Here is a 17,680-nt window from a genome sequence, read left to right on the forward strand (position 1 = left end):
TAAATAAGAAAGAAGTTGTAGTCACATCGCATTTGGACAATGCTTATATATTGACAATACTCTATTTCAATTTGCGTATCATGTATAAAAAAAGATATATACCCCACCCTAGTGAAGAATGCGTATTATTCATTATTCCATTTTACCGGTTAAAATTGACCACTTATTTAGAAGAGGTCATTATAATAAATTTTGTTTAAAAATAGGTTATTCTTATCCATCACCCCAAACTCAAATGAGCATGGATTGTGGTTGTGGGTCAGCTTAAACATACATTCAATTCAAAATTTCAAATCACTGGTCATCCTATAGCTACTAGCCAAAGATTACAACTGTATAATTAACAGGTCACTTAATTAAGATAATTTAGCATAACAAAGTCAAATATAAAATTTTGATCTATGATTGTTCATCAGTTGGATTATTACGGACAGAAGACCATTTCTGGACATGCATGACAGCATTTTCAGCCTGCAAATGATACTACAGATGTTTAAAGACAGAGATAAAAAAATTGTGTGCTCGATTAACTGAAAGAATTGTGATAACCAATGTCAGTTCAGAAGTTTACCTCTTTTTCCCAGTTGCATTGCAGTGTCATAATAACTAAAACAATAGTCTGCATGGCTGTTCCTCCGATTATCATCCCTCCCCACATACCCTGTATTGCAGATTTTCAGGTACTAATATATCATTCTCGATCAACAGTTACTAATGAATTAACAAAAAGAAGAAATCAAACATAGATGTAAAGTTTTCTAGGAGATTGGTGAGCTCAATTTGATTGAATTTTAAGCAATGGTTCGTGCTTCATATCATTACAGAAAACGCAGAACTAAGTGGCAAGTGCCAGTCCTATGTCTAGCAGAATATCTACAGAATTAGCTTTACTTATATAGATGCTGTTGATATTCACAATGCCTTCTTCAGTAGTTGTCTAGCAAGCTACCGAAGTAACAAATCTATTTAATTTTAAATTACCAAGACGACAACTATTTACTACACTCTCAAGTCTCAACTAATTTAATATGTAAGAATAAACTAGTCAATTCTTTATTTCTAAGTGTTACTCTAGCAGTGAAGGGTATGTAAATGTAAAGTATAACAATTATCTTTACTTTTCCTGTTTTTCGTCTCTGAGGGAAAACTACTAGAGTCATCCTTTGATTAGTATGTGACTGGGATTCTTTTCAAGAAGCCTAAGTCTAAAACATTTTGCGGTCTTGTTTCAGATGATGTCTGGTAAAGGAGCAATTTCAGCAAGTAGAATATATGATAAATGAGCAGAGAAATATATAGCATACCTCAACCCCAAAATTAAAAGTCCAACCAAAAACTATTCCAAGAGGAATGCCGATAAGATAGTAGCAGCTCAAATTAACATATGCAACCTTTGATTGCCATCCTGATCCTACTGCCACGCCTTTTAAAATTAAATAAGAATCATTAGTAAATTTTTATAATAGTTTTAAAAGATAGTAAACAACCTAATCTGATTAGAAAATATGGGTATCCTGTTATGTACCAGATAATACAGGTTGAATGCTGTTCAGAAGAATGGTAATAGCTAGAAGGTACGACAGCCTATCTACTGCTTCCAGGACTTGAGAGCTAGTAGTAAATATCAATGCGAATTTGTCATGTAATACCAGTAAAACAATGAAAAAGAAGATGCCGATCATGCTGGAATGGCAGACGGAAACAACAGTTGCAAATTTGGCTGCTTTTCCATTTCCTGCACCCAACTCATTTGCAACCCTGACTCTGAAATCCAGTCAAGATTTTTGTCAAAACAAGTTTCTTATTAAACAGAATCTGAACATCCCTGCTTCAGAATAAAATTTAACAAGCACATAAGTGGTCTATGTCAGATGCTTAGTAGTTTTAACATAGAAAAGAGTTGGACTTGGTAAGATTACCATTAATCAAATGAAGAATGTTGCAGAAAGTTAAAATAATTATTGAATGAATATTCTTTATTGACATTTTTGCTACCTTTACAAAGTTGATCAAGTACAAAATCATCCACACTTTAAAAACATAAAGATTAAAAGGCAGATTTTCTGCTCTGGAAAATTAAATTAGAACCATAAAACATGCTAAAAGAATGCATTTAAAGTACAGAGAAATTCAAAATGTTTTACCCTGTCGCAGCAAAGAATGCAAACGGAATCATCAGTTCCCAGCCATTGACATTCATGCTGCAGAAGTTAAGCCAAAATAAAGAGCATTTACAACCGTGTATATGAAATGTATCAGTGCGTAGTGTAATTATTTCAATTGTCATGTAGTTTGATGGAAAGTTACATACCAAATGGACAACGCATCAACAGCTACTGTGGCATCCTTTAGGTAACCAGTCATCAATATCAGTATTCTGAAGTACCAGTTCTCCAAGCTGCATTAGTGTCACTATATCTTAGTTAAATATGATATTTCATTCTAATGCAGCTTTAAAATTGTCTAGCACTGTTAGATATAAAATTTCTCTGGTAACCTTCGATTTATAAATATTTTCTAAGTTGTTAAAGTCATTTCAGTTTGCAATACGAACCAAAAATAAGCACGTCTAGGGATAATATTCTATAGGACTCTCCTAAACTTGACCTTCATATCATTTAAGTTTCCATTTTTTCTAAAACGTTAAGGTCTGAAGAGTACTTAATAGATCATATTTAGATAACTATATTTTTACAAAGGTAGCCTGCAGACGCACGCATACAAACACAAAGTTATATTGTACAAAATATTTAAACGAATGATAGCACTTAGCACCAAGTATATGGTAGACCTACCAAAGCATAACACCAGATGCCACAGAGAGTTTAAAGAAGTCCAAAAGACCTGAAAACGCTTCCATTGAAAAGCCAGTCCATGTCTCAGGACAGCCACCTCGAAGAACATACCAGAGTAACAAGAAAAATATAAGCCAATTCGCCATACCCAATGTAAGAGCTATTCCAATCACCCCAAATTCAAATTGGTACACAAAAATCCAACTCACAACCGCATGAATTATGAAAACAGCAAGTGACACCCATGCCATCACCCCAATCTTAATCTGGCTCTGCAAGAACCTTTGCATTGGCAATAGAAATGCAAAGCTAAAATGCATTGGAATAAACCACAAAGCCACTATTCCAGTTTGCTCTGCAACATCATCTGGTTGGCCTAGGAGCTTCAGCAGCGGGGATGTATATATGTATGTCGGCAACAACAAGAAGCAACAGAAGAACAGAACAATCCATGATCTTTGTAGGTATATTCCCAACATGTGGTGCTTTTTTGCCCCAAAAGCTTGACCACAGAGGGTCTCTAATGCACTTGCCATTCCTAACTTGATTTGCACAAGACCGACAACTTGTTAAATTCAATAAGTGAACTGTAGGCTGGACAACGGATACATGATACATTGAAACTGTATAAATGTACAAAGCCCGTGTCATATCATACACTGGACTTCTATCTTAACACAAGCTCACACAAGGGCATTGTGTTTGAAAAATGTCATTGTTTTCCAAAATATATAAAAACAAACATGTATACAAAATAACTTTGTGTTTTGTTGTAATACAAAAATTTCAAATTAAGTTAATATCTATGTAAAAAATAAAAAGAAGGAGCACAAACAATATTTTTATACACCTTAAAACATTGTCAAAAAGATAAAAGCTCTTATGATATCTGATTCATCCATCATGAATTTCTGATAAAACAGAGCTTTATTTTGTAATATGTAATAGTGCAGATGATATATAAACATACTATCTAGAGTTCATGCCTTTTCTATCTGTGATAGACACCATCTATATATATATACGATACTATTAAAAATCACTTTGATGCTTGTTGTATTTGCATAAACAGTCTCTTCTTGTCTTTGCATAAACAACCACTTTCGGAGGTCTCACTTAAATGCTTGTTTGTCCTTACGGCTTACATAAACAGCTTGTTGACACCCTCTTTGCGAGGTAAGGTCTGATGATCGAATATGTTTGATATATGTAAGTTATAAATATATTACTCATGAAAAAATGAAACTAATTTTGTGCAGCAAAAGCAAATAAAAAGGATTAAGAAAAGAACTTACAACGAGCCCGAAATTGAAACCAAGAACAACAGTGTTGCCGATGGAAATGGAAGCAAGCTCGAGGTCGCCAAGGTGACCAGCCAAAGCTTGAGTAACAATATTCATGGTGTAAGATGTCACCCTGGTGAACAGAGAAGGACCAGCTATATGCCATAGCTTCTTTGATTCTCCTTTCCACGACTCAACACTTGTCCATTTTATACCAGCTTCTCCTAACAATCTCTCTGTTAGATTGTCACCTTTTTTTTCTTCCATAGTTGTCTAAACTCTTTTTATTCTTTTCTGTCTGGTTAATGAAATAAGATGTGTATAAGCATAATATGAACAGTGGCCACATAAATAGTTTGGGAAAAGGTGAGGGGCCTATTGTAAAAAGTCATAAATGTTCTTCTATTTTTGTCATTTAAAAAGATACTCCTTTTTTAGAGAATATTAGGTTCTTTTAATCAGTTAATTATAAATAAATAAATAACTAAATTTTAATATTAAATATTGTCAATTGTCAATTTGAAGAGAAACCTCAATTTTGTACAATTCAATTAAGAATTTTAGAAAAGCAAATATAAATAATAAAAAACTTTTTTTTGTCACGGACTAAAAAAATTGGACAATTGTCAGAAACTTATATAATAGCATTATTAAACTCTGCATGTATAATGAATTGGTAATGCTCATGTGAGACTTCAATTATCAGCATAAATATATTTCGAGCGTGCCATTTTGCTTAGTAGTTGGTTGGGAAGACGATAAGAGGAGAGTGTCGTTTACAATGATTTAATTTTTGTTTTGTTACATGAATGTATAAAATAGTGCTAATATGGTAATGATGCATCTTCATTGCGTCCAGTGTGACAGGCCCATCTTATACATAATACAAGAAGTTACCAGAAAATATGTTTACTAATTCATCTGCATCTGTCGCTTATTATTATATTTTCCGAGCGAAATGTATTAGAAAATGGTGAACTTTACAGCATGGAGAAGGCAAGTGATTTAACCAACTGGCTGATATGAGTTTACAGACGATGGTAGAAAACAGGTCCAGCAGAAACACGTCTAGGTATGCCGTCTTGAAGATTAAACCTGCGTAGCAATGCCCAACCTGCAACATTTACGAGAATAATTTTTTTTACCTGCGCCGTTTTGTCGTGTAAAAGAAATGGCCGACTACAAGACATAAATTTCGAGGGAGGGGGGGGGAATCAAACTACGATGTATAAAAAAGATCGCTCCACATTCTTCTTTCTGTAAAAAGAAATTTACATAAAATGTGTGCAAAATGTCAAATGGGCAAATAATTTGGGAAGGGGCTATTGGTAAGAGAGCTTTGCACAATTATGAGACGAAAAACTTGCATCTTTTATTAGTCATATACTCATAATTGTTCTACAACAGATGATACTATATTTGATGCTGAAATTCTATATTCTATCCACAAGTAAAATCAATTCCCCGTGTTGAAGTTCGGGAGCTAAGGAGACGCAAGAATGGCCATATATTTTCTGCAGACCCTGGCCTCTTGGAAAAAATTATCTGACACCGTTGTCGGCATACCTCATGTTAAGGACAAAAGCATCCATCTCTATCATAGATGATTGACATCAATCTAACCTTTAACAATCCCTGGAGATGGCCATCATCCAAAAACTTTGCTGAACAGTATAATGATTCCCATAAATACCGATAGCTCGAACATGAATTTGGGGTCTGCAATACGATCGAGAATATGCTTCCACCTGTAAGTTCAACCAGTAGATAGCTGCTGATCAAGCCTGTTAACCATATTGAGAATGTTTATCACATTCAGAATGACAACTAAAGGGTTGACCACTTCTAGCTAAGAAATTAATCAATACATTAAGAACTCTTAATGTCACTATGCAGCAAGAGCTAAGATAATATTTTTCAGCCAGCTATAACCAAACATATAGTTAAAAAATAAATGGATGTTTTTAAATTAAAAAGGAATTTACCCTTTTCGACCAATATATTAATGTAGATGGTAAACATTAAAAGAAAAATTAAATTCACATTGGTATAAATAGGATATCCTGGTAATTAAGAGTGAAAACCCAGAGACTGGCTTCCTATTATATCGCAGAGACTGGCTTCCTATTATTTGCATAAATATGAGACATCCTTGAGTCCCATGCTAAGAGTGACTCGCTTCATATTGGACCTATCACAGCAAGATATGACTTGCCACTAACTATGTGATACTTGAGTAACCCTATATCCAATGTTAGCTATTTCTATGTCAAGAGTAATTTAAGCTTTGTAAGTATGTGTTGTATAGGGGTGCCTAGTGTACTTAACATTACCGAGTAGAGTCATCAATGGTATGATTCTTAACTGAAGAAAGAAATGGGGCTAGTATACTTCCTACCCTTATAGTCACAAAAATACAATCAGCTGTATGAGTTCTTTCATATTACTTTTTTTTACTGCAACAAGTTAGCTGTCCAGCAATCTTTACTAGAAATTTTCTAAAAACTTCAATATTCTAGCCACAAAATTTCAACACTTCCAAAGAAACAAAAAAAACGTCAAGACTGAAACTAAAAATACAATTCCAAGCTCACCAATTCACTTCAGTAGACATGTTTCCATGCTCAATCTCCTCTTTAGTAAATTCCTCTAGTATAGCACGCTGGCGTTCGTTTAGCTCACTGCAGTTAAAAAAGAAGGATAGGTTGTTTAAACTTTGACTCACACAATTGATTAGTTCTATTGAAATATAACAATTCCATTTTGACTTCACAAAATTGAATGACTCGACACATACATTCAAACTTGGAAAACGACAAGCAGAAGGATAAGATGTTTAGCAGGTTTAAAGAAAATTCTATAACAGTCCATAAAAGCCAAGAGACATAGAAAAAATATAGGAATTTAGATATAGACACTAGCCAGAGCATGCGTGGATACACTGAATCATGCATCCGCTCTTCAATTTATAAATCGGTGACAATCTTAGAAGAGTTAAAAATAATAATTTGAAAAGTATAAAAAGCTCATAACAATTTAGCTCAGCTTCTGAGCTTCACATGTGACACAGTAGCGTCTAACTTTTTTTTCTAATTGATGACACACGCAGGAGTCGAACTCCTAACCTCCCGCAAGGGGTACAAGAGCCCAACCAACAGTGGCGTCTAACATCACTTGACTCTGTACTCTCATGAATAAAGGGAAGGAAACGAGGCAGAAGCTAGGGTTTTTTACTTCTTTTTTTTATTGGGGGGGGGGCAATTTTTTACAACTGAACCCGGAACATCTCAGAATTGCAAATCCTCGGGAGAAAAAGTTTGATTCTTACGTGGGGAAGTTAATCCGGAAGCGAACATACTGGTCCCCATGGTCAACAAACAGACCTTTCCTCGGCAAACCTGCAATAGGGTTTGCAGGAATCATGGTAATAATGAAAGAGAGCAAAAGAGAATAAATAGGAATGAAAAGGAGAATATTTAATTGGTGCAGCTCTATCATACCTCTGCCCCTCAACACAGTAAGATATCCGTGCTGAACCCCTTTTGGTATCTAAGAGAACCACAATAAATATATAAATAATTTAATAATAAAATATATAAGTATAACGATTTAAAACAACCAAAAGAAGTAGTAATAAGATATTCATGTGTTAGTAACATAATATTTAAACAAGATAATAATGTGCAAGTAACTTAATATATAAACTATATCTACGTAGAAGATATCAAATAAGAAGCATAGCAAAACATCAATTGAATTAAGAGATAAAATGAAATTTTACTTTCACTTGCGTCTTCCCTGATAAAGTTGGTACCTCAACCTTGCCACCGAGAATAGCCTGTCAACAAAGAGAAGTATAACAGACAAAAAGAGGAAAAAAATAACAACTATTCCTTGTACTCTCAGAAGGCCTAACGATATATGAATAGTAAAATGATTAGTGTCATGCAGAACAAACATTTACAAATTGTATATAATATTGCTAAAGAAAAGACACAAAATGATTTTTTCTCACTTGTGTGAAGCTAATATTGGAATCCACGTAAATATCTGCTCCATCCCTATCAAACGTTGGGTCTTTCGCAACCTAAACACCAGATAAAGTAATTTCAGAAGCAAAGACAAATGAATAATCTCAAGGGAAAATATGTCTGAACTGAACAACTGGATTTGATTAAACCTCTAACTAGGCAAGTACTTCCAATTCATACAGTCTACTATGAAGTGATGTGTATATCAGAACTAAGACTTAGAGATCCTTGTCGGGAGAATAGCTTTATGGTGCATTAAGGCCATTAAACATATTGCACACATAAAGCTGCACTATAGATGTATAACTCTACACTTGGAAGAGCACTACCACATGGAACGAAATTGCCTAAAGAACAAGAAGTGTCAATCTGAAGTTTCTACAGATAAACAAACTGACTATAGGTTGCATGGAATCTTCATTTCTATATTCCAGACGGTTTTTCTGTTACTATAATTCACACGTGTTTAGTTTTGTGAAATAGCAGTCAGTTGCTCTGTGTTTGTGTACATTCAAATACAAAGGTAACTTTCTATGAGGTTGCACAATTAGGGTACCAACTGAGATAACATCAGCTAACCCTGTGCGAATTGGACATTAGCTTTAAGGCAAAAATTGTTGCCCCTTGATTTCCAAAAAATATACATATACAAATAATAGAAAAAATGTACCTTCAATTTTATAAACAGGCTGCCAGGTTGGATCTTCCCTCCACCATTACCTGCTCCTGGAACACGAATAGTGTCCCCAGAATCCACACCTTGAAACCATAAGACAGAGCTTATTAATACAGTAAGTATGAACTATGAATATTGAAAGTAAACCACGAAGAAGAATCCAAATATAGACGAGCTCTTGCCAAATTTTCAATGATATAATACAAACAAGGTCCTTTCGCTATTTCATTTAAGATTATTGAGAAGAGAAAAAAGTTTCAATAAAAAGTTTTATAGGAAACAATAATCCTTGTAAGTCTAGATGATCAAGGTTTTAAGACAAACCCGCTGGTATTGCAACTTCAACCTCCTTGATCCCCTCAACCACTCCTGATCCCTGACATGTCCTACAGTGGTTCTGCACTATTCAAAGATTAGTGATACTGTCTGCATCAAGTACACATTATATGTTATAATGAGAATGTCATACCTTAATTATTCGACCACTTCCTCTACATGTCATGCATGTTGACGTGAATGGAGGAATCGACACCTAATAAATAATTCTACATGTCATGATGATATAAAAAAGGTCATCCAAGCATAAATTTGAAACTAATAATCAGCAGTAACATATTTAGGCACATACACTCCCAAGGCCTTCACAGGCTGGACAGATTCTTGTGCTAGCATTTACCGAATGACCAAGCCCATCTGCATCAAACCATAAGCATGGGGGGAAATTTAGTTTTCTAGTTCAAAAAGAAAGAGGAATCATATAACACTAAAAGAAAGAACACCATATTAGATACATAGTGATAGTTTGTCCTATTTTACACAATTAGAAATAAGATGGAAAGTTGAGGATTCCTAATTACTTACTAAAAATTTAGACAGGGATGAGTGTTATGGCGAGAAATTATTATAATTATACTGTAGATAAATGGTTCGGACATCCTCTCTAGACAGCTCGAGGCCTAATTTTTCTAGGAACAAGTGAAAAGAATCATTGCAATACCTTTAAATTACACCTTCATATTATACTGAATTACATAACCTGGTTAGTATCTTACATTTTAAGCAAGTTTGCAATTCACACTCAAATTATAATGTTTATATAGTTTTTTACTTCATTGACACTTAAGAAATTTGTAATAGCGAAAGATAGCATTTTTTTTTAAAATTTAGCTTGCTGAACAGTTTTGTAACAAGATTTTAATTACTTGGTTGTAACACTCCATGAACCAAAACTAAATATTTGTGAGGACTGTTAAGATGTATTGTTACAAACAAGAATGTTTAAAAATGAGCAGTACAAAAAAGGTCCCTTTTTAAGATTTTACAATCATGCAACAATTCAAGGCTCTATATGTGGATTTAAAGGGCTCAACCTCACGTATCAGCTAGAATCAGAAAAAATTAGTTGGTGTCCTTTCTATTAAAGAAAAAAATAACCACACACTTTTAGCTACTTACATTGAATATTAAAAAAAGTTTTGCATTGACTAGAACTTTGAATATTCCCAATTCTCTCGAGTAGAATTAATCCAGTTAATAAGCACAACTTCTTGGCATATCATTCTAGCTGATACATTGGCTCAACCTCATGTATTAGCTAGAATTAAAAAAAAAAATTTGGTGTTCATTCTATTAAAAAAATAATAAGCACGCACTTTTAGATACTTACATCGATTTAAAAAAAAGTTTACACTGACTAGAGCTTTCAATAAATGATGATCCTAGTTCTCTCTAGTACAATTAATCCAGTTGGTAAGCACAACTTCTTGGCATATCATGTCAAGGAATCGAACATTGTATTTTAAGCAGACAGAAGTACCAACACATACAAGCGCTTTGAATATAAACTTTAAAGCTGCTGAAACAAGCATAGGGATACTACAAGTATATGGGACATATAAAAAGCACAGCTATAATGTATTTTCTATGAGGAATTCCATAAGAGAGTATATAGTATTCATGTCACTATAATACAGTCATGAACAAAAATATGATATCTATTTTAACATAGAAATTGTGCTACTGCCTTGTACTTCGAGAAATAAATAGATCCTTGAAATTAAATCTTCTGTTGAAATCAAATTTTTTGCAACTTGCATTACAAATAAATTAATCACGTCATAAGTGAACAGTGGTCCATCATAAAAGAAAACAGCCAACTGTTGTAGAATACTAACCACAAGAATCACAAGGGACATTTGCATCAAAAGATAAATTCTTTGTGCAACCTGTAGCAGCCTCAGAAAAAGATATGGCAAGCTCAACCTACAATAATGGAAAAAATTCGAAGCATATTAGCTATCTATATTGGAAAAAACATCTAGCAGGACAGGTACTAGTAGCATAACAAGTCCACCTGAATATCAGTTGCAATGCTTTCTGTATCCTCTTCAAATATCTGTGAAATATACCAAAAATATGAGAACAACTTTGGAGCCACTATTATTACTATGGCCATCAAATTGAAAGTGCGGTCTCATAATACTAATACCTCTGAGAAAATCTTTTGGAATGAACTAGAGAAATCAGTTCCATACGCACGCCTAGACTGTTGTCTACCCCAAGAAGCGTGTTCAGTATCATCTGACCTTGCAGAACCAGCCTTGTTCTGTGCTTCATCAAACACCCAGACACAAATTAATACTATGATCAGATTCTTTAGTTGTGGCAATCAAGAAGTGGATATCAGACAATCAAAAGTGAGTATCACATAAAAGCTCAACTTGAAAAAGTTAAAACCAAAGTGGTTACCATGTCATATTGTGCTCGTTTTTCAGTATCTTGTAAAATCTGTCATTTACCACCCACAACAGCTCGAAAGAGTAAATCAGATAGAACAATTTCTTGCAATAAAATAAATTCAATTCTTTGATGATTAAAATGGGAGGAAGAGAGAGAGGAACAAAGTGGGAGACTTATAATGTAAAGTGAAAAGGAAGAGAGTCAAGTAATAGTGTCACTCCGCCAATACCACAGACCTCGTAAGCCTCTCTTAGCTCTTGAAATTTTCTCTTGGCAGAAGGATTGTCTTTATTAAAGTCTGGATGATATTTCTTTGCAAGCTGCAAAATGTTGAATTAAATATATGTAGTTAGTCAGACGCTTGTTAAGCTGACAAAGTTCGAAGGTAGGGTAATTTCCCAATGTGAAATTTGGAGTTTTTCTAATTTTAAATGCAAGTTTTTTGTTACATTGGTTTCTAGCCTTGTCTACCATTTCCCCCTCCCCCTAAATTACCAGCTAAAATTAAAAATCTTGCAAAAAAAACAAAAGATATAAAAAGTTTTAGAAAGAAAGATATACACACCGCATGAAATGCCTTCTTAATGTCATCCCGGCTAGCATCTTTTGGCACACCTAGAACTTCATAGTAATCTCGTCGACTAGAGTAGCACGATCCTGAAAACAAAAGTAAGCAATAAAAACTAGCATCCACAAAAAAAGGAAACAAGCAGAGTTCTTTGAAACATCGTGTAACCAGTGTGGCAAGGAACATGAGATTTTTTTTCTTTAGAAGCAAGAAACACCTGTGCCGTGAATGAAACGCTTTAATAATAACTGCCTTGTAGATGCAAACTCCGAAGGTCTTCTAGCAAACCCGCAACCATATAAAACTGACGAAAAAGTACATTTAAAATAATCAGAGACTTACGAGTATAAATATACTGCTAAAGTAGCAGGTCCCCACACACAAATTACATAGTAATCTTGTCATGCTAGACAGTTGTAGAAGACGGACTATTATATGTAAACAAGCAAAAGATACAAACTAAATGCAGACAATACACTTTATGAGATATACTAGACGCCTATAAAAGAAGGCTTACAAATTAGCTCACAAATGCAAAATCCGTGGTAAAAGGAACAGAAGAATATAGAAGAAAAATAGACAATACATTTAAAAAAATGAACGTTTAGGCACTTACACACATTTGAACAAGAGAACAAAACTTTGTTCCAATTTACTCTGTATATAATGAGTTCTATTGTCAATCCAACTCATTACAAGATCAATATTTATCTATATATTCATTAAATTTAGCTTTTACAACCACAAGTCTTGAAAATTAACATGAATAACTGCACTCTTCGGTTTTCTAAAATTCCATAAAATCAAACCAATCCCATCAACATATAGAATATGCATACAATTCAAAAAACATTCAACATAAATTCTATCACTATACTCAAATACTTCGACATTTTTCTCTAAATTGAAAATTTTCCTCAGCTTGTCGACGACGTTTTTTCTTTAAATTACGGAATTTATATTAGCTTGTCTATAACATGGAATTCCGAATTAAATACACCAAAACACAAACAGCTTGTCTACTACTATCACATTTCACTTCCTCACTTATTTCAAAATCATTAATCATAGAAAATAAGTTTCGAGAATCAGCGAAAATGTAAACATCTTGAATAGACACTGATTATCGCTTTCAGTTCATGTTAAACAACTGAATCATCACCTCGATTTTGAAGAACTTGATCAGCGAGTGAATGTGGACGAAACTGCAAAAATAAAATAAAAAAAATCAAGTAAATTAAAAAATAAAATAAAAAATAGATACAGAAATTGATGATTATGTGTGTGTAATTACCGTTTTATCTTGAACTATTAATTTAAGAGAGGATTGTAGAGATTTAAATCTTCTCATTTTGATAAATTGGGGGTTTAAAGGGGTTTAGGGTTTTAGAGATGAAAAATGGTGTTCCTGGGAATGTTTACTGGACATGAAGAACCATTGTTGTGGTCGAAACGCCATCGTTTTCATATCTTTTTCTCTACGCTTTCTTTTCATATATTTTTTTCCTTTGATTTGATTAAATATTTAAGACAACTGAGGAAAATATTTTCGGCTTTGTATTTTGTATTCACATTTTTTGTTTTTTGTAACTATATAATTATTATACGCGTAACTTTCATATGTCAAAATTGTAATCTTTATTTTCCAATTTCTGAAACCTAATTTTGATAAAAATATATAAAAAGAAATTAAATGTTAATTAAAAAATTACATATTACATTCAAATTCAAGGGCACTAATAACAAATTTAGATGTATTGGTAATGTGCATTCGTATAAAACATCACGGTCCCATATATAAAATTTAGAAATTGATGTAAATTATTACTATTAAGTGCACTAACCATCAATAAATCGTGTTTTTGAGATTTATGGTAGATCGTTGTACTTCGGCTTTATTCGAACACGTAACTAGAATTTGATTCGATTTTTAAAAAAATTTGAAATTTGACATGCATTATCATAATCAATTTTCTAAAATTTGATTTATCAAAGTTGTCAGAAATGAGAATACAAGATGATATTATTTCATAATCATCTCATCATGAGGTCGCGGTGGGAACTCGGTATGATATTATCTTATAATGAGTAGAGGTCTCGAGGTGGGATATCAAATTAACTGGTATTATGTCACAATCGCTAAAGATATTCAAATTTGATAGAATTGTTTGTTTAAGGCTGACAAGGATGTTAGAAATTTAAATGCGAGAGTTTACAACGCCTCAATAGTCTAGTTTATAAGACAAATAATTGTTACCGTGTGCACAATAAGTTAAAATCTTTTGGGGTATGTGATGGGCCTATTGACCTTCGAAGTTAGATGTATTTGGGTAGATATTCTCTGTTTATTTTAAACTTGAATTCAGGAATTGACCGATTTTTTAAAAATATTCGGGATATAATTCGTGTTGTAGCATATGTTATCATATTTGACTCTCAAAATTTTGATGCATCAAGTTGTTGGAGATTGGTTCACGAAGTCGGTCGATAAAATTCTACAGTGATTAGGGAGATACGATCTTCGACCTCTACGCTTTTCGTTCAAGTATGAAGATGATATCGGGGGTTTAAGGGGGGGTTTTAAAACACCCCACTGTCGTATAAGGTAAAATAGTATCACTAAGTACAATAACGGATTATGATTTTTTGGAATGTGCTGAAGTTTTGGACTAGTCAAGCTCATTTCAGAACAATTAGGAATTGACTAAGTTTTGTAAAGATTTGGAATTTGACTTGGGTGTTTTCATATGTTATCATATTCGACTCTCGAAATTTTGATATGTCAAGTTGCCGCAAAATGGGGATAGGAATCTGATCGATCTTCGAGTTCTGAGCTATTTGTTCAAATTATCAAGAGTTTCACTAGCATCCAAATACAACTTAAAACAAAAATTCACAAGTAAAAACAAGATCTTCTTCGCCTTCGTTGAATCGTGCTTTACGCCCTCCTTGCACTCTGGTATGTCTCTGGTATATCTCTCCCCTAAAAACGTTCTTATTTGAATATATATAGCAGCCCTTTGCAATCTGGAAGTCTCCCCACTTAGAATCGAATTAGAATCAGGATTCTTTAATTTCGCACTGGCGCGGCCGCGCGCTATCACAGCGCGGGCGCGCCGTCCTTCTGGGAAAAACGCAGATTTCATCTTTTATGTCCATGTTCAAATTACTAAAGTTCAAGGTATATAATCTTTTTGTGATGCATCCTGGAAAAAGAATAATGAGAAGCTTGATTCAAATTTGGTTGAAGGACTTTCAACGAATATGGATTCGACGGATGATGAAAATTATCCGTCGAATAATCAAAAGGATTATTCGTCGAAAGACAATGAGCCACATCCGTTGAGTGTAAGTAAGCCAGTTAGCAAAGCTAAGCTAGCTAAGTTGAATGAAAAATATGGACCAGTCTCTAAGAACTTTGTTCCAGGAGAAACAAGTCAAGTGAAACAGAACAAAAGAGTCAATGTAGGTCATTTGTCTATCAAGCAATTGAATGACAGATTGGAGAAAATTGAAGTGAAAGCAGAGTCAAAAAGGAAAAATAATAGAAATGGGAAAGTAGTGATTAATAAACATAACAACTACACACCTGATAAATAGGCACCAAGAAAGATCCGTGTTCAGTGTGGTAGTGTTAATCATTTGTCTGTTATTTGCAAACTTGTTATGCCTGCTCCCATATGATCTGCACTATCTTCATTTCCCAGTATGCCTACAATGCCTGTGAATGTTATGCCTGCACATAATTTGAATGCACAATATGCTAACATGCCATTTGCACAAAATCCATATTATGCTACATTTAGTATGCCACAAATTCCATTTAGCATGCCTTGCTGGAATAACATGTTTGCACAGAATATGCCTTTCCATGTTAATCAAGCTGTGCATGATAATTCTACAATGATGAATGGTTTTAAGGGTTCTACTCAATTGACTAAGGATGAACTTCAAGTATCTAAATCAAATGAAGACAAACCCAAGAAACCTAAGAAAAGGGCTAACAAAACAGGTTCCAAGGAAACATGTGTACCGAAATCAACTTGATTTGATTTTGTTGTGTGTAGGGAAATATAAAGAATCTTTGGTATTTGGATAGTGGGTGTTCAAGGCACATGAATGGAGATTCTACGCTGCTCGCTGAGTTCAAGGAAAGAGCTGGCCCAAGTATCATTTTTGGAGATGACAGAAAGGGTTAGTTGTGGGATATGGCTTGATTTCAAAAGATAATGTCATCATTGAAGAGGTTGCCCTAGTGAATGGACTCAAGCACGATTTGTTGAGTATCAGCCAGCTTTGTGACAAGGGAAACTCAGTAACATTCAATTTTGAAGCCTGTGTTGTGACCAAAAAGAGAAGCAACAAAGTGGTTCTTACTTGAGTAAGAAAAAGGAATGTGTACTTAGCTGATTTCAACTCATCCAATGCATAATCCGTCACTTGTCTATTCAGCAAGGCAAGTCAAGATGAAAGTTGGATATGGCACAAGAAGTTGTCCCATCTTAACTTCAAGACTATGAATGAGCTAGTCAGGAAAGATTTGGTAAGAGGTATCCCTTAAGTGGAATTCTCAAAGGATGGACTGTGTGATGCATGTCAGAAAGGAAAACAAATCAAGGGATCATTCAGAAAGAAGCTTGATTCAATAATTGAAGAACATTTACAACTATTGCACATGGATTTGTTTGGACTAGTCAATGTGTTCTCTTGGACATATTTTCTAAAATCGAAAGATGAAGCTAGTCAAATCATCATCAATCACATAAGGCAAGTTACCAATCATCTTGAATTTAAAGTAAGAAGGATCAGGAGTGACAATGGAACTGGGTTAAAGAATTTTGTGATGAGATCATTTTGTGAAGAGAATGGGATCATGTATGAATTCTCAGTAGCAAGAACCCCACAACAAAATGGTGTGGTGGAAAGGAAAAAAAGATCTCTTATTGAAGCTGCAAGAACAATGCTAGAAGAATCAAAGTTACCAACATACTTTTGGGCTGAAGCTGTAAATACTGCATGCTACACTCATAATATTTCTTTGGTCAATCAAGCAAAATGCATGACACCCTACCAATTGTTCAAGAACAGGAAGCCAACACTGAACTTTTTTCATGTCTTTGGTTGTAAATGCTATATCTTAAGAAATTAAACTGATCAGCATGGGAAGTTTGATGCCAAAGAAGATGAAGGCATCTTTGTTGGATATGCTGTTGGAAAAGCATAGAGAGTCTATAATCTAAGAACCAACATTGTTATGAAATATGTACATTATGTGTTTGATGATAAAAAGATTGAAGGATTGTAAGATGGAGATTTTCATGAAAGCCTCAAATTTGATAATGTTGAGATGGTTTGTGAAGAAAGTGATGATGAAAGTGATCAAGAACCAATTTCTAAGGAAAATGCAAAAAAATATACAACTAATGAAGCATATAATTCAACATCCGTCGAAAGACCAAGTGCATCATTCGTTGAAAGACAATCTGCATCATCCATTGAAAGGCAAAATTCAACATCCGTTGAATCATCAATAGAAATTGAGGGCCAATATAAATCACAATCAGAAAGGACCCCAACTACAAGTCATA

At 34.0% G+C, this 17,680-nt stretch overlaps 2 protein-coding genes across 4 annotated transcripts; both read right to left on the reverse strand.

Moving 5' to 3' along the window:
• Positions 1-287: 287 nt before the first annotated feature.
• On the reverse strand, positions 288-4,402 carry LOC141705814 (protein DETOXIFICATION 27-like). 2 transcript variants are annotated; one of them, XM_074508702.1, is made up of 8 exons: positions 4,091-4,402; positions 2,796-3,337; positions 2,312-2,398; positions 2,145-2,201; positions 1,526-1,764; positions 1,305-1,423; positions 572-661; positions 288-471 (listed from the first exon to the last, which is right to left on the reverse strand). In XM_074508702.1, the coding sequence occupies exons 1-8, from the start codon at positions 4,343-4,345 to the stop codon at positions 400-402; spliced, it is 1,461 nt and encodes a 486-aa protein (XP_074364803.1). In that variant the 5' UTR covers positions 4,346-4,402; the 3' UTR covers positions 288-399. The 2 variants fall into 2 exon arrangements, with proteins under 2 accessions (XP_074364803.1, XP_074364804.1); XM_074508703.1 differs by having other exon boundaries at positions 2,796-3,333; positions 4,091-4,220.
• A 903-nt stretch (positions 4,403-5,305) lies between these two features.
• Positions 5,306-13,560, reverse strand: LOC141706985 (chaperone protein dnaJ 1, mitochondrial). Of its 2 annotated transcripts, none has more exons than XM_074509912.1 (19): positions 13,387-13,560; positions 13,255-13,297; positions 12,310-12,396; positions 12,090-12,181; positions 11,761-11,844; positions 11,534-11,572; positions 11,274-11,390; positions 11,139-11,180; positions 10,960-11,047; positions 9,414-9,478; positions 9,255-9,317; positions 9,110-9,182; positions 8,780-8,868; positions 8,094-8,165; positions 7,860-7,916; positions 7,579-7,627; positions 7,407-7,476; positions 6,673-6,759; positions 5,306-5,862 (listed from the first exon to the last, which is right to left on the reverse strand). In XM_074509912.1, the coding sequence occupies exons 1-19, from the start codon at positions 13,441-13,443 to the stop codon at positions 5,835-5,837; spliced, it is 1,302 nt and encodes a 433-aa protein (XP_074366013.1). In that variant the 5' UTR covers positions 13,444-13,560; the 3' UTR covers positions 5,306-5,834. The 2 variants fall into 2 exon arrangements, with proteins under 2 accessions (XP_074366013.1, XP_074366012.1); XM_074509911.1 differs by having other exon boundaries at positions 5,306-5,826; positions 13,387-13,558.
• Between the last annotated feature and the right edge of the window lie 4,120 nt (positions 13,561-17,680).

The sequence above is a fragment of the Apium graveolens genome, chromosome 2, assembly GCF_009905375.1.
Source record: "Apium graveolens cultivar Ventura chromosome 2, ASM990537v1, whole genome shotgun sequence".
In the NCBI taxonomy this organism is placed as follows: domain Eukaryota; kingdom Viridiplantae; phylum Streptophyta; class Magnoliopsida; order Apiales; family Apiaceae; genus Apium; species Apium graveolens.